Raw genomic sequence first — 25,966 nt, 5'->3', positions numbered from 1 at the left:
TCTCCTGAAATCGCCTCTTTAATTTCCTTTCCTAAACTACCAATTATGCCCTCCGTCAAAATCTTCGAAGTGTTTATTTGGTGGGCTGGACTGGATGGATTTTTTCAATTAAAATGAACATAGATCCAGCCTCTTGTTTAGTGAACTTAATTACTTCACACTGGCTAAGACAGGGTATTTTCAGGGACTTCCAAAGATGATCAACTAGCTTCCATCTAACTAATGTTGAAAGACGACCTAAATTCTAATTCCCCTTTTCCATTAACAAAAATAAATAAACACAGAGCCAGCCGACGTCGTTTTCATGTAATGCCTTCTTTCCCAGATGCAGAACCACTTCAGCCACTGACAGTCTGAAACTCATTCCCAGAGTCCGAAAATGGGAAGTATTAACAACAAAGCCCGACCTTTCGGCGGGCAGCACCACCACCAGCAGCCACTATGCACCCGCACGCACCAGATCGGAGCCCTCCTCTTGGTCGCCGCCACCTTCTTCTTCACAAGTCTCTTCGACCGCTCCTTCCGCCCCTGCGCCTCTCACTTCTCCACCGTCGATCTCATCCCCACTTCACGGAGCTCCGTCCATGTCTCCGATGGTCGAGATCTCTTGTGGCCCCATCGGGGATACGGGCCCCACCTCGACCTCAAAATCTACGTCTACGATGACCGCGAGATCGATGGCCTCAAGGCCTTGATGCGCGGGAGGGATGGCACCATCGACTCCAGCACTTGCTTGAAAGGTCAGTGGGGCACTCAGGTAATTTCCTTTCTCAATATGATGAAATTCATTTGATTTGATTTTATAAATTGTTTTAAATTTGGGTAGATTTGAATTCATGCTCTGTTTGGCAACTGAAAAATGTGTAGGAAAATAAACTAACCTTGTTTATGCGGCAATTGAAGCCAAGTCTAGGTTTTTGCAAAATGTAATATATGAAAGCTAGTATATATGTGCCTGTGCTTGAAATCCTGACTACTGCCTGTGCTTAAATGTCTAAGCCTTTAAACTTGGGTAGAATAATTGGTTATAGGTTCTTTTGTTGTTGATGAGAAACTTTCTAAATGGAGAAAAGAAAGAAAATCATGAAATTGTTATTAGAAAGTATATATGTGGGCTTTGAATTTGCTTTGTTATCAAATGTAGGTTAAAATACACAGGCTACTGCTAAAATCGAGGTTCCGAACACAGAAGAAAGGGGAAGCAGACCTATTTTTTGTACCTGCGTATACTAAATGTGTTCGAATGATGGGTGGTCTTAATGATAAGGAGATTAACCAGACATATGTGAAGGTAGATTCCTTTTCATTTCATTTAGAAACCTAAAGTCTAGGTGTTTCTTGTAGCTGTGCTTATGCACGGTGATGAGCTTTATAATTGATGGGGATAAGTCTAAAATCTTGTTATGTTATGCTCATTCAGTCAAATTGTTTCTTACAGGTGTTAAGTCAAATGCCATATTTCAGGCGATCTGGCGGCCGTGACCACATATTTGTTTTCCCTAGGTATGCTAGTTTGGTTTGGTCAGTAACTTTTTTTCTTCTTTTGGGTTTGGCCTGAAAATAGAAATCATACAATGAATTAACTGAGCGGTTTCTTGCTTTCCACTATATGTGTGTAATTTTGAAAGGAAAACTGATGTAAAGCAAGTAACGAGAGCGTAAAAACTAGAAAGGATTTTAGAAGATAAGAGAATTATGGTTCAAGATAATAGAAAATAGAGAAATAGAAAGACAGAACAAGGAAATTAGAAGAAGAAAACAGAGGATTAGAAACAAAATTATAATGGTAGAAGAGCAGGTGCAGAGGGAAATAGATAGACGGAAGAGAAATCTAGATGAGAAGAGATATTAGGGTTTATATGATAGAGATACAAGAGAAAATATAAGAAGGGATAATTTCGTTCTAATTATAAAACACATTTATGACAACCGAATCCTGCTACAAACAGGACAGTAATCCTCTATCTACTAGAAATTGGAAAGTAATAAGAACGTGACAATAAAAATACTGATAATCTTAATCCAGCCTGTAGGTCACCCCTTCTGCAGAGTCTGACCCAGTTGTGTGGTGAAATTAGGGTTTGATACCAATTGAGAGCCCCTGGGTAGAACTTACCCCTAAAAATCAGCTTGTAAGAGAAGGGTCCGGAAGAGATCTTAAACCATCCCAAGATGTGCTATTTTTCCAATGTGGGATATTGGGTTCTAACAAGCCATCTCTCCTTCAACCTAGCATCTCACTGCCACTACACATGCATTAATAAAACCACAAAAAATGGAGAGAAAAAACGAGCATGAATTTCGTGACACCTTGGATGCCCAATTTTCAGCATGTCAAGCTTACATGACTGCATGATAGAGAAAACAACCACTCTATTGGAGCCCGAAGGTGCTCCTGTCTTTAATGGTCCAATGATCCATCAAGATTCTCTTCTCTTTGTTTCGATGGATCTGATTCTTGAACCAAAAGACCCCATCTTACCAATGTTTGACCAAGCTTCTCTTGTTCTTGAACTGACAGATCCAATCCTACCAAAGATTGAGCAAGATCTTCCTATTTTTGAGCCAGTCATACCAGTGATTTTTTTATATAAGAGAAACGATATATAAAAAAGGTGGATATGGCATCCACAGCCAACAGAACAACAACAACAACAACAACAACAACAACAAAACCAAAGAACACAAAAGAGGAAAAGGAAAAAGAAACAAACGGAAGGGAGGACCATATCCTCATTTCACCGCTGACACCAAATCCAACAAAATGATATTAAGGGAATAATCCAAAAAGTCTGAAGAAACTGAAGTCCATAAAGCTGCCCAGAATCTAGCTCTGTTCCAAATTTCGTCAACCCCCTTTCCCTTGTAATCTTAAAAAATTCTTTTATTACGCTCCACCCAAATATTCCACAGAACCACATACACCAGACAACCCCATAGAGTTTTGGCTTTCTTCCCCTTGCCTAGAGCCTCAAACTTAGTACCCAAAAAATCATAACTGCCTTTAGGAATAACCCAGCAAGCATCAATCTCCCTGAACAACTTCCACCAAACTTGTAAAGAAAAAAGGCAGTGAAGAAGCATGTGATCAGCACTTTCATCGCAAAGATTGCACAGAGCACACCTGTGGGGAGAAAGACACATAAAAGGCCTCTTCTTTTGAAGATGGTCACAGGTATTGAGCTTCCTGAGAGCTAGCAACCACACGTGAAATTTAACTTTAGGAGGGACCTTAGACTTCCAAATCTGGGAAGCGGGAGAAAAAATCTGCATGTTGCCATTATTACAGAGAAAAGAACTATAGGATTTGCAGGAAAACAACCCGGACCCATCAAGCTTCCACCTTCTGCTATCACTGCGATATTGGGACAGTCGAACCCTATCCAAAATCTGCAACATCCACAACAACTCACCCACCTCCACCTCATTAAGATTTCTCTTGAAACTGAAGTTCGAATTGTAAGGATGAACACATCAATCCACAAGACTGGAAACACAATGTTGTTGATTCCTAGAGAGCGCAAACAATCTAGGAAACAACTCCTTCAAAGAACCATCTTCCAACCAAGTATCCTCCCAGAACAACACCAGGTTCCCATTTCCAACGATCAAGTCACAACATTGAAGGGCTGGTACCCCAAGGAGATATCCTTCCAGGGGTTCCAACAAGTACCGTTTCCAGGGTGAACAGCATCCCATCAGGAACCCAGTGATTGATGCTCCTCCTATTCAGGAACCCAGTGATGTTTCAATTTTGAAATCCCTGTCTGTTTTCAAGTCTTATTACTTGTTCTACGTCAAAAAACGCTTATATCCTGCACAGAATTATGTCTGGCCTAGGATAAAAGAATAAAATGATGCTTTAAATAATATCTATTAGTTGGAATTATATGGCAAGGAAGTTGTTGGACTTTCATTTGTATGGAGTAGCCATGGTAAACGTGATAATTTTATAATCTTTCTTGTTATTTAAAGTTGAAGAAAAATGTTTAAAGTCTATCCTATGACTGTGATGGACTTGTAAAAAATTATTCCTTATCCAACCTTTGTTCTTCTCAAAAAAGAAAATGTACCGAACATTTCAAGTTGTGTCAATGATGCTGACTTTCTTGTTTTCACAGTGGTGCTGGAGCTCACCTATTTAGATCTTGGGTAACATACATAAATCGTTCCATTATTCTTACTCCTGAGGTATTTACTTATTCCATCCTTTGTGCTTAAGTTATTTTATAAAATTTAATAGTGCTACTGATTGACTAAAATTCCCATTATAAGGACTCAGCTATTTAGTGTCAAGTCAATTTGGGCCTTAAACACAGTGGTCATAAATGTCCATGTTAAGAATCTGGTCATGCAAGGGGCACAGAGTGGGTCTGTTTTACTTTTGATATTTTTCTATAGGAGTTCTACATGTGACATTGTGCATGAGAAATCTGGTTTGAACTTTTATGGGTTTTGGATTTAAAGTCTACATTAAAATTAGTCTGAAACCTGAATGATGTACAGGATTGTCAACACATGCCTTGCATATTATTTATACAATTTGATATAAATATTATCGTGTAAGAATAAATTTTTCTATTGTACAAGAAGAAGAATCTTTGGAGTTTGCTTTAGCAGAATGTTATAAACAATTGTTACTCTAGTTCACTTCAGGTCTAGGTCTAGGGACAATAATATTCTACCATCTCAAACAATTTTTTGTATGATAAAAATATTTCCAACTCCTACATATAAAAAGTTTTTTTTTTTTTGGTTTGTTTTTTGTTACCAGAAAAAAATGTTATTGCTCGATAAGTATGAAATGTTAGTATATGCATCCAATCCAATTAAATAAGGGCAGAAGGAAAGGTTAAAAAAACAATTGAGAAATGGAACTTATGTTCGGAATGCAAATGCAGAGAAAACGATGGTATATTTAAACTGATAACTCTTGAGAGACGATTGATAGAAGGTGTTGATACATCCACCCACTTTGTTTTACTATTTTATATAGAAGAACGCACCTGAAAGGATTTATCAATTGGAAAAGAAATATTGGACTTGTGTCATCATCACTTTTTTCTCCCATAATTTTTATATTCTAAATCATATATGTTCCTTATACAGGACAAGAAGTTTTTTTAGCCTGTGTTACCACATTTGAAGCACTTTGGTAATGGAATTGATACATCGATTGTAGTTTGTTCTATTGCAAGGTTTTATTATGGCGTAATAGATTATTTATGAGAGGGAAAGTACATAAAAGATGCGTAATTTATATGTTAGTGCAGGGTGATCGCACTGATAAGAAAGATACAAGTGCCTTCAATACGTGGAAAGATATCATTATTCCTGGGAACGTTGAGGACGGGATGACTACAAATGGGGCCACCTTGGTTCATCCTTTGCCATTGTCAAAACGGAAGTTTTTAGCAAACTATTTAGGCCGTGCACAAGGAAAGGTTGGCCGTCTTAAGTTGATAGAGCTTTCAAAGCAATTTCCAGATAAGGTATGACACCTGAATTGGCTGAATGAGATTATCTCAATTGTGGAATTTCATGCATCTTATCTAGTTTCCACCTTTGATGTCGAGCTCAATTCAAGTTTGAAGTTTGAGATATTTATTGAGTTGTATCTACGCTATGGGTATTTGCCGTGGAAAAGATACTCTGTAATCCACTGTTTTAAAACTTTGTGGAATAAAGCAGAAAGCCCATTTGGCGCATTTACTTGAAAAGCATTATGAATGCACATAAGTAGTTAGAACTTGTAAGTACTAAGTACGGATGTTTTCTATATAATCTTTGACATGTTTATATGCTGGAATTGAAGAGCTAGCACAGTCACACAAATAGTAACTTCATTTACCAACTGTCAGTCCTGTTAATGCTTGGATTTTGAACTTCAAACGAAACAGTTGACCATGGACATTGGCTTTTAGCTGTGAGTTTACTAGAATCTGCATTGTGTTATCGACTTGGTCCTTTTCCTTTATTTTATGTGTTTTTTGCTTTGCTTTGTTTTTTTGGTGGAATTTCTGTTTGTTTTTGGGTTAAAATGGCTGATTACACTGGCCATATCATTGTCATTAAGTCTCATTGGACATGATTACATTACTTTAATTCTTGTACACTGTTATTAGGGAGAGATATTCAAAATATGTCTGTTAATATTATAAACAGTTGGAATGTCCAGAGCTGAAGTTCAGTGGTCCTGACAAATTGGGAAGGATAGATTATTTTGAACATCTGCACAACGCCAAGTTCTGCCTTGCTCCACGTGGGGAGTCATCTTGGACTCTTCGTTTTTATGAGGCTTTCTTTGTGGTCTCTCTCTCTCTCTCTCTCCCTCCCCTTCTCTCTCTCTCTTTCTAGGCCTGCACATAAAATATTAGATCTGTAGAAATAATGCTTTTCTTGCTGCTACAGGAGTGTGTCCCTGTGATATTATCAGATCAAGTTGAATTGCCTTTCCAGAATGTTGTTGACTACACCCAGATATCAATTAAATGGCCGTCCACTCGAATAGGTCCCGAGCTTTTGCAGTACCTAGAGTCAATACCAGGTCAAATGCAGCACTCCATTTACATCTTGCTCTGGTCAATCTATATTTCAGCATATCATTGCAAAAACTTCTGTCCAATTTCTTATGTTTTGATTCTTTGTTTTTTTCTCTCCTGCAGATGAAAATATAGAGGGGATGATAAGCCGTGGCAGACAAGTAAGATGTTTATGGGCCTATGCTTCTGAATCAGCTTCATGTTCTGCAATGCATGCAATTCTTTGGGAACTTCAGAGGAAAGTCAGGCTGTTTCACCAGTCAACTGAAACATTCTGGCTGCACAATGGATCTGTTGTAAATAGAAACTTGGTACAGTTTTCCGATTGGAGACCTCCAATGCCTTTGCCTTGATTATCAGATTATGCATGGAATGCTGATCTATACAGCCTCTTTGTATAGTCTCTGTGTCTTTCAAAAGTTTATATGTTAATTTTTTTTTATTCATAACTAAATATTTGTTGTATACAGTTTATTGATATATCTTTTTAGTCTAGTGAAAAGTTCCAGGTGTTTACGAATTTACATACTACAGAACATCTCCTATCAGAAAAATATTGCCCCTCTCTCTCTCTCTCTCTCTCTCAAAGCCCCCATCCAAGCTTTTCTGTTAAAGCCATCCCCTTAATAAACCTCCTGCCTGCCCAGAGAGGTGGGGAGGGGGAGGTTGGCTGTTGGGTTAGGAGTTCTGGGCTGCTGGGTGTTTTTAGTGGTAGAAGAAATGAGAATAGCCTTATACTTACCACCATTTGTAGATTCGCTGATTTATTCGGCATTTCAATCTTTGTTAAATGAGTTTTTCTTACTACGAAGATGAGTCTTGTGGGTCAATTTTGACGATTCATGTGATTTTGGATACAATGGTCTTTATACCAATTTTGAATTAGAAAACGCATTTGTGCTCATCATCGATTTTGTTTCTCTTGGGGTCAAGGTCTTCAAGTATTGTTTTAGAATCACATTGCCTGGCTAGAAGAATGTTTTCCTGGAAGAGAAAGGCTTCTCAAGTTAAGACCACCTCAGGGTGAACGCAATTTAGGTGCAAAGTGAAGAGGAAGGCTTCGCTGATATATTCTTTTTTCTTGATGGCAGTGTTTGATGATAAGCCTTCACGTAATTCTACTTTATTTTTCTTCCTAGAACCTTTCTTGCAATTTCCTCCATCTTTTGGAGAAATTTTGTAACTTTCAAGTCTACACACAATAATTATGAGAAACTTTTTATTTCAAGGAAAGCATTTGGTGATTTTTTTGATTAAAGTAGTGAATCAATATAGTCAAGTGACTGATCTTAGCTTATGGTTCAAGTGACACAACGCTTGCGTGTATTCTTGAAATTCGGAGAGTTATCTGAAAATTTGACCTCGTGGTAATCAATTATGGTTCTTCAGTCAAGTGTCTGTCTACAAGTTCAAAAAAGAAAGATATATCAAGTGGCTCTTGGTGCATTTCAACTTTTTAATAGAGAATTCATTAAAATAAAATAAAAAGTCTATTAAAAAAGAAGGGCACCAATTGAAAAATTAGAGGGTTGTAGGTAACAGTATTTATCTCTCTACTTGAAGTTCTAGGTCTGATTCTCCCCTTCTCTAACGTCGCTTGTATAAAAAAAAACGATTATTCTAAAATATAGGATCCCAGGGATAAACTTATCAATTTTATCTTAAAATGTCACTAACTTCTCAATATTGAAAGAGATCTACGTTGGAATTTCCCTTTTGACTAAAAATAAATAAATAAATAAAATTGGAATTCCCCAGCTCAAGATTTTTTTTTATTTTTTTTTATTGTTGTTTATGTGGTGATGTTTGATTGTGTCTTTTCTCGGGAGAGTTGTGATACCTAGTGGCTGATGTTTTGTTTCTGTTTTAACGACGACGGCAACAGTGACACTGTCGGTAGTTGTTGGGATGTGGTGATCTTTTTTACTCTGCGCCGACCAAAGAACTATGTTTGGTCATAGGAGGCTTTTTTTGTCCAGTTCTGAGTCGAAGTGGAGTGCTTCTTAGGGGTCTTTTTACTATTGTTTATACGTTCCTTCTATGTGTTCTCTCCTAGTTTCTGCTATGATATGCCTTGCAGTTTGTGTGGGTGTCAAAGGACTATGATTTTGCTCATAAAATGCTTCTTTTGACAGTTGAGATGTTCTGTGGTCCTCTCATGTGGGTCTACTGTGTTGGTCTATAGTTGCGATTCTCATTAGAGGTCTATGTGTTAGTTTTCGTTTTTGATTTGTTCTTTTATTGTAATGGTCCGAAGTGATCTAAATCAAACTCTCTTGTCAGTCCATGACATGTATGGTACTATTTCCTCCCCTAGAGTTTGTCTCATAAGGTTGTCCTATGAAGGTTTTAATGAGAACAATGTATCATGTCATTCTTTGTATGTCTTTGGTTCTATAAATGTATTCTCTTTGTAAAAAATAAAAAAATAAAAAAATAAAAAGAAGAGCTTTCCGCCATTAAAAAATGCTTATGATATTTGTCTTCTCAAGATTACTTGAGTGTTACAAATTTGTTTATTTTTTTTATTTATTAGTATTTTATTGATAAGAGTTAGAAATAATATGTAACGCTTGTAAAACTAATAACTTTCTTGCGTAAGTGAGGGATCAACTAATTTCAACTTGGAGGCATAAAGTTGACGACCGGAAGTAAAAGGTAAGCGCCAAAGAGATAAATAACAACACAAGAGATAAAAGAATGCCACGTGTCAGTCTTAAAACGATTAGATAAAAATCGCAGGGATTTCTGCACCACAAATGCTACAAAAAATCAGAAGCAACTGGGAACCTCAACTTCTACAACATTCTCTTATTGGTCTTAAATTTTCTGAACACAAACTAAAAAAATTACAGGAAGTCTAAAAGCATCTCACTTCTCTTCCATTTCTGAAGTGGTTGAGGAAATGAGAACAGCTTTACTTACCAGTGGCAGCTTTTGCTGGACTTATCAGCCGCAAGCAGTCCCTTCCCAGAGTTTGGTTGTTCATTCTTCATTGGAACATGGAACTTGTAGGACAAAAGCAGAGAATGGCTTGGTTGATGAAGAAGCTGAGAACTTTTCTGGGATTTTGAAGAGAAGATCAGTGCTGTGGGCAGGAGTTTCTTTGTTTTCTTCTGCAGTATTGGGTTTTCCAAGGGAAGGCTTGGCAGTGGTAAAACAAGGTCTTCTAGCAGGCAGGATTCCCGGTCTGTCTGAACCGGATGAACAAGGTTGGTATCCTTCATCTTAAACTTCTGATAGCAACAAACAAGAGTTCAAATATCATAAAAGAAAGAAAAAAAAAAATATCATAAGATTTACCCTCTCCTAATTCTAACCTTCTTTCTAGTTGTAATATGGCATTGTGTTATGTGCATGTTGCATAAATTTGGACATCATAATTATAATATGCAGAGCCCACAATGAGCTAAAAATCATGCATAGACTGCCCTTTCTAAAACTGAACAGTTTACAAGGCTGAAAAAAGAATGGTCCTGCAAATTACAGTTGCTTTTCTCTGTTTTTGTTTTCAAGTATATGGTCTCATTCACTGAGAAGTATATGCTTAGACAGGATGGAGGACATACCGCAGACCGGATGAAAAGTCTGGAGGTCATGGCGTTGGTTGGAGCCCTATCATCCCTTATCTCTTTTCAGTTCCTCAAGATTGGGAAGAGGTAGCAATCTAATCCATCAAACTTGGGAGCTTAAATTGGTACATGATACTTGTTGCTAAACAAAATGAAGGATTTAAACATGAGCTTAAGTTTGCACATGCTTTACCTTCTGTCTGAAAACTGCCTCAAGTTTACTTATCTGTCTGCTTTACCATGCAACAGGTTCCTGTATCAATAGCAGATCTAGGTGGTACAGAGATCGATTTGAGATTCGGTAGCTCCAAGGAGGGGCGTCTCTCTGTCATTGTTGCCCCTGTCCTGAGATTTGCAGATAGTGAGTTTTGATACAATCTAGTTTTTCTCTTTTCTTTCTGCAATTGGGCAAGTGCCCTTGGATGCATGTCCCGAAGTCAGTCTCTAGATATTGATTTTTAAACTCTGCTTGTTATGACCAGATCTTGATGGAGATGCCACAATTGAAAAAATTGGACGTCCAGAGACAGTGATCAATGCATTCGGACCGGAAGTTATTGGGGAGAATGTTGAAGGGAAGGTTATGAGCATAAATGTTGTACAAGACTCTGGAAGAACATATTACCAGTATGAGTTGGAGCCTCCTCATGTTCTGATCACAGCAACTGCAGCTGGGAATCGCCTGTACTTGTTTAATGTGACCGGAAGTGGTACGGATACGTAGACTCTTTCGGCATGCTTTTTACAATGAAAAAAAAATATTCAATAGCCATAACTGCAGACAAAATTAACTGTATACTTGGTTTGTATTTGTAGGTCTTCAGTGGAAGAGGCATTACAAGGATTTGAAAAAAATAGCCGACTCCTTTCGTGTCGTCTAACTGAGATTTTTTGTCACCTGAGGTAGCATAAAGATAAAGTTCTTCATTTTGATTTTCATACTTGTAATATACACAATGAGGGGAAAAGAAAGAAAGTCTCTGCAGCGTAAACGAGTTCTATGTAACTGAAAACCAGCACAATTGTGTTGAATGTGCAAAATCCATTTTGCTAAAGGCTTTTTAAGAACCCTTGCAGTGATTTCATGTTCAGAAGTATCCAGAAGCTGCTGCCACTCCTGTTTTATTCAATGCCTAAATAATCCAAGATTTGAGGACTCCACTTTTGTTTTTAACAATGGTTGAGCCTGACATTCTGATGCCAATCAATTCTTTGCACATTATATCAGGTTGTTTGAGCAACTGGTGTCTAATTTCATTGGAACTAAGCATCTTGTTTTATCACCAAAATTAACTCAGTCAACTCTACTCTGACATGAACTAATGGGACGGCAGCTACCATCATGCAAAATCCTCTCGTCTTAAGCCACCGCACAATTTGTATGTTCGAGTTGCGCTTATGATTTGAATCAATTTTGGTAATTGCTTAGTGGTCATGATCTGCCACAGAGCAATGATTTACCAAGAAGAGGCACACGAAAGACATGCTATGTGCCGCTGGTCACAAATGCACTGTGAGCAGGTGTCTTTTGAAAGCCTTCATTTACCATGGCAATCCTTGTCCTTTCAGCCGTCTCCCATCTATCGGAAGCAGCATAAATATTTGACAGAAGCACATAGTGTAAATTATCACCCGACCCAATATTTGAATCTAGGGTGCCAATATCCTTTACTACCTGTTCAGTCATCTCCATATCCATATAAATCCGGCAAGCCCCCAGCATAGCCCCCCAAACCATGCCATTGGGTTTGATTGGCATTCTCTTGATTAAAGCATAAGCCTCTCTTAATCTTCCTGCCCGTCCCAAAAGGTCAACCAGGCATCCATAATGTTTAATCCCTGTTGCCAAACCATATTTCTCCATCTTGGAGAAAGTTTCTATGCCTTCATCCACTAAACCTCCATGCGCACAAGCCGACAGAACAGAAATAAAGGTTATGTCATCAGGCCTTTCATTTGAATCTTCCATTCTGTGAAATAGTTCAAGAGCCTCCTTGCACTGTCCATGAATGGCCAGACCTGAAATCATAGCATTCCAACAGGCACTGTTCCTCTCAGTCATCCCCTCAAAGATCAACCTTGCATTGACCAAATCACCACATTTTGCGTACATGTCTACAAGTGCATTCAGAACAATCTGACTAAGCTTTATCCTTTTATGACCTAAGATATCGTGTATATTCTTGCCAACATCTAAAAGCCCAGACTGAGCACATGCAGATAAAACGCTCACAACAGTAACTTCATCTGGCTCAAAGCCTTCTGCTTGCATCTTCCCAAATGCTTTCAAAGCCTCCTCAGAAAATCCATTTTGTGCATACCCGGATATCAAAGAATTCCAGTTCACCAAGTTCCGGACTGGGATTCTATCAAAGATGAACTTGGCCTCCCTAACATCACCTTTCTTGCAATACCCGGAAATCATTGATGACCACACAAAGAAATTGCGCTGTGGCATTGCCTCAAAAACTTCCCTTGCTGCCTCCATCTTCCCATTGCTACAATACCCCTCAACCATCACAGTCCACGTAACCACGTTCTTCAACTCAGGTGGAACCTGATCAAAGAACCGCCTAGCAGTCACAGTGTCCCCACTTCGCGCAAACCCAGCGATCATCTCAATCCAAGTCACAGATGTCCGCATTGACATCTTCTCAAACAAGAAAACTGCAGACGCTGTATCCCCACTTCTCAAGTACCCTCCAATTATTGCATTCCAAGCCACCACATTTTTCTCAGGCATATAATCAAACACTTTCCGGGACTCAAAAACATCCCCGCATTTCGCATACATGTCAACTAACGAGGTACCAACCAACACATCACAATTCATACCAGACTTGATAGACTCTGCGTGCAATGCCTTCCCATGATTTATGGAGGAAAGAGAAGCACAAGCCTTGAGAATCAAAGGGAGTAGGCCTACAATGTAGATTCCTTGATGCCGAACTCGGGTGTAAACCAGAAGCGCTTGTCTAGGTGATCCTTGAGAGAGGTGATTTCGTATAAGGAAAGACCAATTTGCAGGACTTAGATTTGAATTTGTATTGCGGAAGAACTCATGTCTTTGTTTGACGTGCTTTTGATTTGAGACACCAGACATGGATAAGGCCATGAAACCAAGCTAAAACCCACAAAAAATACGCCCCAGAAAAATAATTGAAAAATATTGATTTTTTGTCACCAAATCCTCAAACTTTCATGATACCCAGAAACGTTTAACCCCCAAAAACCCAACTTTGAGTCGAAGTTGTTCATGGAGTCTGAGCCATTTGTGATTGGCTATAACTTTGGTTTATTGAATTGGGTATTGGTTTGCAAGTTCCCTTTTCTCCCTGGCAAACGACTTTGGTCCATCTCAATTGGGTGTTGGGTTCCACCAACTTGTAATCAGGCAACGTTGCTGCAAATTGATGAGGTCAAGGATGTGGATTGAATACCCTCCATCTTTCTTGGATTCTCGATTATAATTTCCCTGTTTTCATTGGTTATCAAGAACAACAGTTTCTGCAACTCCAAGACAAAGGTAGGTGTTTGCTCGCATGGTTAACTCGCAGGGTAGGTGTTTGATAAAATGTATTAGGTTTTGTTCTACAATTTCAAATGACATGGTGGCGTTTTTTGTTCTTCACTCTTTTGCAGAGAATACTTTGAAGAGAAAACAGAGAGATGTTGCGACAAGTCTCATATTTGTTTCTTTGCTCGTTCATTTTAAACTAGTCTATTATTTTTATGAAACAATCTTATTTTCCTTAATATAGAACCAACTTCATCTCAAGAAATGCCAAGGGCTCGTTTGGTACGTCGGACTGTACTGACTAATTTCCGTCGGATAGTATTAATCTGTTCCGGAGAGTACTGACTATTTATTCATAATATTATAAGGCGTTTGGTGCTGTTCCGGATAAATAATCTGACTAAGTTATACTGTGTTTGGTAATGTTTCGGATAACATCAGATCAGACTATTTATAAATAAAAATAAAAAATAAAAATCTTTGATAATTTTAATGGAAATTGAGATTCAAATTACACAAATTTTTTTTTGGTAAGATTCATATGACAAGATTTGTTTTTCAATTGTTTTTGCCAAGAATTTTTTTCATATAACCCATTATCATAATTGTAATATCTCATAAAAATTCCAACATACTCGCATAAGTTAATAAAAACAGTACCAAATAATGTATAATTCAAAGTGATCACATATTAAGGTGATAAGAGCAAAAGAGAAAGTTGTTCATAAACCAAACTACATCAAAGAGTGAATCACAACTCCCATGCCCCAAGTAAGAGAAGAACAAATGCTTTTCTCATAGCACCATCCAATGTCAGGAATGTTTTTTCATCACTTGCTTTCTCCAAAATTAGCAGTAGTGCCTTAATTTGGTCATTAATAGACAAGTCCATCTTTGCTTTTCTAATAGCAATTGACAAAGAAAAATAAATGGTTCCTAAAATTCAGGTTCATACAATTTTAATTTTGTAATTTTGCTCTCCTAGTCGTCAGGTATGTATGTATTCAACTAAACTACCAACACTAGCACAGTTGTTTGTTTTTGGACGAAAACTGGCAATACTCTGTTTAATACCAACAATCTAAATATTCCCACAACGTCGAATCACTATATCACATACAAAGAAAACATTCGATTAAAAAAAATGCCAAAAAAAAAATTCATAACCTAATTTCCACTAAAAATTTGAAATATATAAAGCATATTGGAGAGAGTATGAAAAAGAGAGAGAGTGAGAGATGGATACCTGGAGAAGAGTGAAGAAAAAATCTGTGGAGAAGATAGTAGAGAACAACCCTAGGGAGAAGAATATGAAAAGAGCGTTTGATTTTTTTCGTAGAACGCGTGTTCTTTTTCCCTAGCCGTATAATTAAGCGTGTATTATCTAAACCGGGGTGTGTGGGTTGTATTAGTTAGTCAGGTAAGAAGAGTATTAAAAGCCCAACCCGTATAAAATAGTCGGGTAATTAAATAATACAAGTTGACACCAAACACCTGACATAGACTATTTACTCCTATCAAGAGTCTAATGCGGTGTACCAAACGAGCCCCAAATGTTACAAGAATCGGGTTATCTTTGAAGTCAGAAAAAAAATGTGAAAAAAAAAAAGTAGAGCCGAGCGGTTATACTAATTTTATTTTTATTTTTACGTATAGCTAGGCGGCTATACTGTTTTTAACTTTTATTTTTAAGTAAACCGGAGCGGCTATGCGTTTCAATTACAAATGTATTCGAATATTTGAATTAGTATAGCCGCGCGGCTATACTAATGCGCGGCTATACTAATTTTTTATTTTTATTTTTACTTACAGCCGCACGGTTATACTATTGTTTTATTTTTAAATAGAGTATAGCCGCGCGGCGATACTATTTTTATTTTTTATTTTTAAGTGTAGAGGCGCTATGCGTTTTCAATATATTCAAACACTTCAATAGTATAGCCGCGCGGCCATACTAATTTTTTTATAATTTCTCAGCTATACTATTTTTTTATTTTTAAGAATAGTTTAGCAGCGTGTCTATACTTTTTTTATTTTTTATTTTTAAATATAGTGGTGCAATTATGTGTTTTAAATATATTCGAACATTTAAATAGTATAGCCGCGAGGCTGTACGTAAAAAAAAATTATATATATACACACAAAGTCTCTTTTGCTCTCCTTCTCCTTATTCTCTTCTTTCTTCTCCCTCTCCTAAACGACATGTTTACCTCACCACAACGACGACGAATAAAAACTGTCCTTGCAAGATATAATGTGTGTTCTTTGCACTTGCAAGAATGGAGGAAATATGTACTATTGCAATACCAGATTGTTTTCAATGAAAACCTGTGAGTTTAATTATATTACTTTCTTGAACTACATATTGGTATTGTAATGTCATTATCTTCTTAGCAAAGACTCATTTCACCTTTTAAAACACACAATATTTTGAAGTAACATTAGATTACTTAATCTTCAAACCCTATAAAGTATTTGGGAGAAGTGATAATAATGTTACACACTGAGGAGCAAAAAAAAATATAAATAGAAAAAGTGTGACATTTACCAAACCAAATAAAATGCCTTACCATACTTTCCCGTTCGTGTAACGAGAATAACTGTCTTTCGAATGAAGAACAATCGCAATGCATCACAAATTGCTTAAAATCTTGCAAGAGTGCAGGTCTCTCAAAGAACTGAAGCAGACCCACCTTCAGATTTTTGTCCATGGGCTGCAAGATAGCAGCTTTTTGCTTCCCAAGTTCCTCACTCTCTCCTCAGAACTGGGTTTTCTTCATTATGCTTATTCTGTTTTTCGAAATTCTTGTTGCCCCAATGTTGTCGCTTACAACACATTGATAAAATGCTCTGTAGGAAAGGCTCGTATAGATGCATTGAGCGTGTACGATCGAATGAAGGCGCTTAGGATTGGGCCCAACAGTTTCACTTTCACTTTTCTTCTTAGGTGCTGTGAATCTTTCGAGGCCCTTGAAGATGGGACAATGGTTCACGGTGACATTGTCAAAATGGGTTTTGGTTCTAGTGTCTTTGTTCAGAATACCCTTTTGGATTTCTATGCTAAATGCGGAGGTGGTTTGGATTTGGCTTTCCAGGTGTTTGGTGAAATGCCCGAAAGAGATGTGGTTTCCTGGAATTCGATGATTGCTGCTTACATGGCCCACGGTGAGATAGAACCTGCTATGAGGTTGTTTTATTCAATGGCAGATAGGAGCACTGTGACATGGAATTGTGTTGTTTCTGGTCTTTCCAAGGCTGGAAATATGGAATTAGCTCATTCAGTTTTTGAGAGGATGCCAGAAAGAAATGAAGTTTCGTGGAATTCATTAATAACTGCATATATACGGTTGGGTGATGTCAAGTCTGCGCAGTGTTTATTTCAGCAGATGCCCAAGAAAACAGTAGTTTCTTGGACGGCCATGGTCTCGGGATACAGCATGATTGGAGATCTTGAATCTGCATGGAACATATTCAATCAGATGCCTTCTAAAAATGTTGTATCATGGAATGCCATGATTTCCGGTTATGTTCATAACCACATGTTTGATCAAGCTCTTTGTGTGTTTCGCAAGATGTTAATAGACGGCAAGTGCAGGCCTGATCAGAGTACTTTGATTAGCTTACTATCCGCATGCACTCACTTGGGGTCTCTAGAACATGGAAAATGGATTGAGTCCTATATTGAGAGAAACAAGTTTGATTTGTCTGTTCCCCTGGGGAATGCGCTAATAGACATGTTTGCAAAGTGCGGACATGTAGAAAATGCAAAAGCAGTTTTTAAAAAGATGACTAAAAGGTGTATAATTACATGGACAACGATAGTGTCAGGTCTAGCTGTCAATGGGTTGTGCAGAGAAGCCATAGCTCTCTTTGATACAATGTGTTCAGAGGGAACTAAACCAGATGATGTCATTTTTATTGCTGTTCTGTCAGCTTGCACTCATGGAGGGTTTGTGGAAGAGGGTAAAAGAGTTTTTGATCAGATGGAACAAGAGTTTGGCATCAAACCCCGAATAGAGCACTATGGTTGCATGGTTGACCTTCTAGGTCGGGCCGGGAAGTTGGAAGAAGCAGTCATGTTCTTAGAAAACATGCATTTGGAGCCAAATGCTGTCATCTGGGCCAGTCTACTAGGTTCCTGTAAGATTCATGGAAATGGAGATCTGTTGGAATCTCTAACCAGACGGATTATGGAGAAGGAGCCTGCAAATCCCAGCTATTTAACTCTTATTTCAAATTTGAGTGCATCAATGGGACAATGGAAAGATGTGTTGACCTATAGGCAAGTCATGAGACAGCAGGGAATAGAAAAGGTTCCTGGTTGTAGCTCAATCCAAATGGGGAACAAGATCCATGAGTTCCTAGCCCATGACACAAGGCATGAGCAAAGAAAAGAACTTTACGTTGTTTTGAATAGTTTAAATGACCACTTAGCAGCAGTATGCAATGGACTATGAATATATGAGTGGTCTTTTGCACTATGGTCACCATTATTGTGGTGTTTGGGAAGAAAAAAGAAATGATAAATGAGTAGTCCTTTTATATGATGTCCCAAGCATTTATGTCCAACCTGCTGAGGGTGATGAGGTACTTTGGGTCTTGGGTACTTCAAATTCCAAGATAAAATCAGAAAAGCACATTTTGGAAGACATCTGCTTCGTGAGAAGTAGCAAGAGAAAGCACTAGGCAAACATGGGTTCAGTGAAGAAAGGTTGAAAGGTAAAGTTTTTCTTTTACAAAAAACTGTGGGTACTGACTACGGAAAGAATCTGTGGGAATGAAGGGATTCCTGGTGTTACAGGTACATGCTGGGCTCTTTTCTTTAATTGATAATGAAGTTGAGAGGAAGTTTGTTCTCTTATCAACGGGACACATACCATGGTCCAAACTCCATAGCTTGGGAGCATAGTGGAACCACAATAGTTTTAAAATGGACAAATGACAATGAAAAACTCTTTGCAACTGAGAACATTTAATTTACAATGTTGTCATACAAGACTGATATGGGGAATCGCTTTTGTTCCTGATGGTGAAACTCTGTTTTCCCTCTAGATAGATGGCCTTCTTATTCTATTATTTCAATTATTATTTTAGTACAGAGGTTGGTGTTTTATTTAGACAATGCAAATAAACGTTACACAGTGTTTCTTGAAAAGGTTGATAATAGAGAACCTTGGCTTGACAACATATAAGTTTCTAGATCCTTTGTGTCTAAAATTCTTTCATCTAGCTTGATGATAGTAATGTGGAAAATACGTTTCCAATTTTGGGTTGCCTATGTTTAACAATTTTTGAAGTGAAGTTGATCGGTGTTTTCTGTTAGCAGTTCTGTTTCATCATGTCCAACAAAAAGAATATTCTTCCGGTTTACATTGTATAGTTCCTATTCAATTATGAAATTTCCTGGTGATTAGTCAGGAAATACTTTAGATAGCATAGCGATTAATACTTCCTAAGGAGGAATAATAAATTATCAGAAAATTATTGGCAATTGCTTATTTTATATGTTCGCCAGAACTGGACGTTCTCAAGCTCTCTTGGTTTAGTTATCCTTGCATTTTTGGTTTAGTTGATTTTTTTTTCCAGACTCTGTATAGATCAAAGCAGCATGTGAGCTGATTTGTGGTATGAGTTGAAGACTTCAGTGAAGCTATTTGAGTCTCCAGTTGATGCCATTGGTTTTAAGGCAATGCTGGAATAGAATTGCAAGCACGCAGGATTGGATCTAATAGACTTGAAGCACATACGAAGATCTGGCATTTTGAATCCAACTCTTCATTGTAATGTAGTTCAAGCTGCTACTGCATCGTTGATCAGCTTCCACTGTTTGAGAAGGATGTGTTTCAAAATGTGAACAGTAGTACCATTACTTACTCCTCTATTTGAATTCATTTCTTGTTACACTAACTAGTCTCCCCGATCCAGATGTTGTTATGGTGGTATAGCAGAACATGGAACGCCTCTAGAAAGCTTCCACGTCTGGGCTTTAGCTTCAACGAAAAAGCTCGAGAACAAGGAATTGATAATATTTTGATACCATGCCATGTGCATAGTGAGGTAAATTTTCTAGTGACTGATGCTGTAAGTACTTTGAGATAGCATTACTGGGTCTGATATCAATGTTAGCTTTCCATTGTGATGGTTGAAATCAAAAGGGCGATCTATCGCACCTTGTTCATGTCCATGAAGAATTACTCATGTAATTTTCAGATCCCCGAAATATCGAAACATTGTGCCAGGTTCCATACATTAATTTTTAATACAGTTTAAGATCCCCTTAAAATCTATAGTTTCTTAGAATTATATAGATATTTATTATATGTAAATGCATGTATGTTATGTGTTTTGAATTTGGGTCAATAGTAAAACAGAGTGGAGTGAGAATAATTTTTTTATATTATATTGCACCCTTACTATAGAATTTTGCAACTACACTAATGCTTAAGCTTTTTGGGCCGTTGCATACACAATCTTCCTTAAGTGTAGTGAATGAAACAAAATGGTCAAGAACAAGTGAAGCAGAAAGTCAGGAAGATGGAGCATTTTCTGTTCGCACTAATAAAACCTGAGTAAGGAGCTTAGCAAATAACCCACTAGTTTAGTGTGAGTTTAGTATATTATTAAAATAATAATAATGATAAATAGTTGCTTAGATAGCAGAAAATTCAAGCAGATTTGCCGGCACCCCCCTACGTTGTCATTGAGAAAATGACCCTGGCTTAACGCCATTTTTCTTGTTAAAAAACAAAAAAACAATAAGATTCTAATTTTAAAACCAAAAACATATATATGACAAGTGCTTTTAGAGGAGATAAAAGTGTTTTCTAGCAACTAAAAGCGTTTCTTACTGTGTTATGCAGAATAATTTGAAAGTACTTATGGTCATAGAAGCACCACACTTATGCTTATATATGAAGCACTTACAATTAATTATTTTTCAGGAAGCACTTAAATTTATAACAAACATTTCGACGTTCTTGTAATAAACGTTTCTAACAAAAGCGCTTATGTACAAAAGTGTTTCCTATAGAATCAAGGCCAAAAAGACCCATACATGAGCATCGTCAAGGTCCACATATCTCATCATTTTCCTGCATTTGAACTGAAAAAGAAAAAAAAACATTACAATCATGACAAATTGACGGACATTGGCTGCTCGTTGAAAGAAAAAAACATTGATCAACATCATTTTTGCAATGAACAAAAAATAAAAAATATATATATTATTATGACTACCATCTTTATACTTAGTTAACCTAGTTTGTAAGCCTCAACTGAATGCTTAGATGAACTAAAAAAGAAAGAAACATCTCACTTACCAAAATCACACTAACGCTCGAGTCTTTTGGACATTTCTATACAAGCTTTTTTCAGATGAAACTTGATACATTTCATCTAAAAAAAATCTTGGCATGTGAGAGAGAGAGAGAGAGAGAGAGAGAGAGAGAGTAATAGTATACCAGTACGTATGTGACGTGATGATATGGTTGTCTGGTTCAGTAGTGACCAAGTTATCTGTTGTTTTGGTGATGTGAATTGGAAAAGTTCTCAGCTTGTCACTCTCACCCATCAAATTGCAACTTGCAAATTGGATGCATAAATTCTGTTGTTTGTTTGTTTCATGCAAAAACACTGCACCTTCCATATCTCAATCTTCCTTCCCTAAACCCTATATAAATATATACATTTTCTCGTCATATATTTTTTACTATCCATTTATACTTTTCTCTCTATTTATAATAGAGTAATGCTACACTTTTTATACCACATGATGTGGCATGTCCATATTATATGCCACATCAATTAAATCAATGAAGTGTATTTTAATTAAGACAATTTAGAAAAACAAATACTGGAATAAATCATAAAAGAAAAGAAAATATTAAATAATTTTAATTGATGTAGATGTCCACATCAGCGGCTATATAAGATGGTATAAGAATGTGGTATACAAATATGGTAAGATTAGCATTATTCTTTACAATAACGTCCGTAAAGTAATAAAGTGCAAACGTTCAGATGAGAGAAGAGGTCAGATCAATTGGGAAGGTCTAATAGTGGGAAACTCCAAAATCTAGAACACTAAAAAATACTTGTTTTCGTAAGGCTGGTTATAACAGTGTGAGGCTGTTTCGGCGATAATGAAATTATTCGGCCAAGGCAAAAAGTTTTTGCTGGTAAAAGTTGGCAATCTTGTCGCATGGCTCTTGTACTTCAATTTCTTCTTCTTCTTTTTTCCCCTTTTCTTGTTTGCAGGATTATAAATTAATGCCAATTCAAAGATTTAATTAAGTGCTCTTATCTAAAAAATAAGAAGATTGATGATATGAAATTTGGATAAGTCAGCTGTACAAAGATTTATTTTTCATTAAGTGACAGGGCTAAGGTTGTAACACAAAATTCAAGGGTCACATAAGAGCACTTTCACCCCATCCCCTTTTGTCATGGCAAAAGGAGGTGTAGACAAAGAAATTTTGGGTGCAATAAATTCCATTGACAAGAAAATAATTAGGGTTCGGTGGATTAAATCGTGGGCCCCGTAATTCGCCCATGTGGCGTGTGACTCATCAAAATCGGATTAGTTGTCAAAAATGACAAATGGCGACATCCGACGGAGTGCATCAAACGGTTCAAGATGAAGACAAAATTAAAGGAATGAATCTTCTGTGATTGACTTTGATTTAAATCAAATATTAATCAGGTTAATCAATTAAAGATAATCTGGTTAAATTGCCAGATTATGGGAATTGATTTAAATCAAATCAGAATCCCACAAATCAAGGTTTTAAATAGGGAAAGTTATTTAGGTCAAGCATCCGACAAAAGCCTATAAATAGGAGGCTTCAAAACGAAAGAAGGGGTCGGGGAAAAAACCTAGCACTCAGAAGAAACAGAAAACTCTCTGCATTCTTCGCCCTACTTTGGAAGAGCCACCAAGCACAACAAATACGTGCCGGTTCCTTCACCATAGAAAAATCCCAAACACCAAACAAGCTTCGTGCTACCCGTTTGATCAAGATCAAGTCTCTACGACCCTTGTATCAAACACAAATTTTCTTTAAACACTTTGGAGATCGAATCAGAGGATTCAATACAGAGATTGTAACCCTAAATTTCATTAATACAAAATTATTTTGTACACGTGTTCTTGTCTCATTTGTCGCAGGAAATTCGTGTTTACAGGAGGCTTAGGCTCCAAAAACAAGCTCCAATCGAGGAAAAATTGACACTGAAACTGGGCAAGCCCAAAGGCGAGACTTGTCTGGGCTACTGTCTAGGTAAGTGGAGGTCATATGATGATGTCAGTGTGACGTCAGTGACCAATTTAAATACCAAAAAATTCAGATTTTTTTTTTCTATAAATACCTATAATCATATTCTTCACTTCCCACACCAAAATCCATACAAATTCATCTCCTCATATACTTTGTGAATAGTGATTGTCCTTGGGTTGCCATGGCAAGGAGTAGGAATGCATCAAAAAAATTGCTAGGGCAGACACTATTCATGTCCTTGCCCTTTTGCCATGGCACAACGGGTGAAAGTGCTCTAAGGAGGTATATATAGGGTTACATATATGTACATAAAGAAAGGTAATAAAACCTAATTGTACAAGAATAAGTCAATTTAATAAACTAAAAGAAATCCCCAATATTATATACAATTATCTAAATGTATTCAGAATGCAATTTATCTGAAAACAAGAAAAAAAAAAATCGCATTTGACTACCATGTTTGAAACCTTCATGCAGCACTTTAACCTAGCTCATAAGGCACTCATAACAACGGGCTAAAATTTCATAATGAACTTGCCATAAAATAAAGAAAACACCTCCATTAATAAGGTGTAGTTTCGTCCATATTTAACACTGATTTTCCTACTAGGTGGTTGTTCAGATAAAATAATTGGAATTGTATCGGCCATGGAGTTTATTCATTCCTATCCCATAATAGCTAAGATATCCCGACAACACACTGTGGCGCACTCTCAAACCAGCAAAAGATTGTGCAAGCTTCCTTCCCTATAGGGCAATGCAGCCTTCAAGAACTTCAATACAGAGACCTCTATTATTCTATGACCTGGACCTTGTCTGCCTCAGATATCATTACTGGAAATTGAACCATAAATGATAATTAAGCGTTTAGGGTTTACAGGAAAAAAAAAAAAAAAAAAAAAAACCTTTACAAATTAAAAAAAAACAAAATTGGAATTCGATCTCATATGTGTTTCGGGGTTGGGAGGAGTCATAGCGTGATCTAGCTTGCGAAATGAATGATGTACACATATATCCACCTGAAACCAAGTTGACAACAGCCTGACAGTGCCAAACTGAATAATCGCATCGGTTCGAATTGGATTTTCCAGCTGAAAATGAAAGGGAGTCAGATTAAATTTTGTTATTTTTTTAATTGAATATAATAATTTTGAACGAACTTCAGAATTCAGTACACAAGAGAGGGGCAACCCTCCCTATACACACATGTATCAAAATTTAGTCCACACATGAAATTTGAACCTTAAACTTAATATAACAAAGTAGAGATAAATATCACTAACATGAGCCGCCGCCATTCGACAAACGTCCCAAGTTTGAAATTTAAACCTCGCTACTGGTCCCTAAGTATGTAGGTAAGTTGGTCAGCACCTTCTTATAAGTAGAGAGCCATCATTCAATGTTTCAAGTCCAAGCACAAATCTAATATGTTTGGCCGTAAATTTGGGTGCTTCTAGGGAAGGGACCCCCCACACACACACCCTGGATGAGTCGATGATATGCTTCCTTGATTTGCTCTTTGCCAAACAGAAATCCCACTATGAATATTGTCCAAAGACTACTAGAATTGGAATGTTCTTGAAAGCAATAATTCAATATTCAATCTCTTGGCACCAGAAAATCTAATTAATTTAATCCTATATCTAATTATATTAAATGACAAGCTTTTATGGTTTTGTAAGATACTAAAATTTATAGCTTCTGGTATTTTGTTATCATTTGTTTGAGCAGAAAAAATAATAATAATAAGAAAATTTTATAAACCGGATGAGACACGACACGACACGTTAATTCGGAATTAAAATGCCACTAGCTAGGTAAGAATGTTATGGCTAGTTCACTAGATTCACACTAGGTCAAGTCACAATTTTGTTGCAACCGAAAATATGTCACAATTTGGGCAATCTCTCAAGGGTAAAGAGTTGAGTTGCGTAGGAGTTATGCTAGTCAGCGGTAGGTAGGCAGGCACTAGTTTTGCATGGGGGAATCTCTCCGGAAAAGCTGGCTGGCTTGCTCTTGTTATATATTTTGTTATTTTTCTTTATTTTTTCTCTCATTAATTTAAGCGTATAAATGGCTTCGCAATCTCTTTCACAATGGATTTTCCTTCTCAGGCTCAGGGCTTGATCTCTTCCCTCCTTTCTTAACTGCATGCTATCTTTCAGAATGTTTGGTGTTAAAGACTTCATGAATATTTTCAAGTTCTTGTTCCGAGCAGTCTTTGGTGGGGTTTTCAGTTCCTTTTTTTCTTTTCTTCAACCTTAGATTGTTCCTCGGATTTTGTTTATCGATTTATGCCTCTTTACTTTGATGCAGGAAATGCGATCGCTTTCTTCCTCTTCTTGGTGCCAATGTATGCACTACGTACGCTTAGATATTGTCAAAGCTTAAAATCATTTATGCACACAATCATGTTTTAATTTGAATTAAGGATTTTGGTTTAATACTAATAGGACTACATTGAAGAGGATCATGAAGAAGAATAAGTTCACAGAGCAGTACCTCTCGGGCATTCCTTACCTCATGACTTTGCTCCTTTCAGCGGCTTGGTATGTCTTTTTGTTTCTTGGGCTTTGATCAGTGCATGGTACTTTTATTAAATAATTTGGTCTCTAAGCAATACAAAGTTGAATCTCTTATTCATTGGCTTCATCTCTTCTTCCAAATAATACGAAGGTGACTTATTCATATGGAATGAATATGAGACATTGATTAAGTTCATTTTCGCACGTCACATTTTAAACATAAGTTTGATAAGAGAACATTAATTACCGTATTTGTGTGCACCAATAAATTTTCATGACCTACGTAGTTTAGTGAATTAACAAGTTCGTATTTGCAACATCCAACAGGTACGGCCTGCCACTTGTGTCTCCAAAGAACATTTTGATGTTGACCATCAACACTATCGGAGCAGCTATTGAAGCCATATACTTGTTGATCGTCTTCCTACTGGCTCCCAAGATGGAAAAGGAAAAAATTCTTGAGCTCCTCACTTCTGCGCTGTCATTTAAGCAACGCCAGAACCCAAAGAAAATCAAAGAAACCCTAAGCACATAA

General features: G+C 37.1%; 5 protein-coding genes across 6 annotated transcripts; 4 read left to right on the top strand and 1 right to left on the bottom strand.

Moving 5' to 3' along the window:
- On the top strand, positions 82 to 7,072 carry LOC18768587 (probable beta-1,4-xylosyltransferase IRX10). Its single transcript, XM_007199780.2, has 8 exons — positions 82 to 757; positions 1,145 to 1,291; positions 1,439 to 1,503; positions 4,122 to 4,191; positions 5,274 to 5,492; positions 6,166 to 6,309; positions 6,412 to 6,547; positions 6,666 to 7,072. Exons 1-8 carry the CDS (start codon positions 380 to 382, stop codon positions 6,893 to 6,895), a joined length of 1,389 nt encoding a protein of 462 aa, XP_007199842.1. The 5' UTR covers positions 82 to 379; the 3' UTR covers positions 6,896 to 7,072.
- Positions 9,253 to 11,287, top strand: LOC18767872 (psbP domain-containing protein 4, chloroplastic). The gene is made up of 5 exons (XM_007200517.2): positions 9,253 to 9,754; positions 10,098 to 10,201; positions 10,364 to 10,475; positions 10,597 to 10,824; positions 10,931 to 11,287. Exons 1-5 carry the CDS (start codon positions 9,448 to 9,450, stop codon positions 10,993 to 10,995), a joined length of 816 nt encoding a protein of 271 aa, XP_007200579.1. The 5' UTR covers positions 9,253 to 9,447; the 3' UTR covers positions 10,996 to 11,287.
- On the bottom strand, positions 11,026 to 13,816 carry LOC18767699 (pentatricopeptide repeat-containing protein At3g21470). Its single transcript, XM_007200686.2, has one exon. The coding sequence runs from the start codon at positions 13,227 to 13,229 to the stop codon at positions 11,601 to 11,603; it is 1,629 nt and encodes a 542-aa protein (XP_007200748.2). The 5' UTR covers positions 13,230 to 13,816; the 3' UTR covers positions 11,026 to 11,600.
- On the top strand, positions 16,066 to 18,686 carry LOC18767099 (pentatricopeptide repeat-containing protein At2g29760, chloroplastic). Of its 2 annotated transcripts, XM_020569711.1 has the most exons (2): positions 16,284 to 16,374; positions 16,488 to 18,686. In XM_020569711.1, the coding sequence occupies exons 1-2, from the start codon at positions 16,341 to 16,343 to the stop codon at positions 18,086 to 18,088; spliced, it is 1,635 nt and encodes a 544-aa protein (XP_020425300.1). In that variant the 5' UTR covers positions 16,284 to 16,340; the 3' UTR covers positions 18,089 to 18,686. The 2 variants fall into 2 exon arrangements, with proteins under 2 accessions (XP_007201186.1, XP_020425300.1); XM_007201124.2 differs by having other exon boundaries at positions 16,066 to 18,686.
- Positions 24,793 to 25,966, top strand: LOC18768597 (bidirectional sugar transporter SWEET1). The gene is made up of 4 exons (XM_020570195.1): positions 24,793 to 24,859; positions 25,223 to 25,259; positions 25,360 to 25,455; positions 25,759 to 25,966. Exons 1-4 carry the CDS (start codon positions 24,793 to 24,795, stop codon positions 25,964 to 25,966), a joined length of 408 nt encoding a protein of 135 aa, XP_020425784.1.

The sequence above is a fragment of the Prunus persica genome, chromosome G8, assembly GCF_000346465.2.
Source record: "Prunus persica cultivar Lovell chromosome G8, Prunus_persica_NCBIv2, whole genome shotgun sequence".
NCBI lineage: Eukaryota > Viridiplantae > Streptophyta > Magnoliopsida > Rosales > Rosaceae > Prunus > Prunus persica.
The sequence above is the reverse complement of the archived record's forward strand: the minus strand, read 5'-3'. Positions and strand labels throughout refer to the sequence as shown.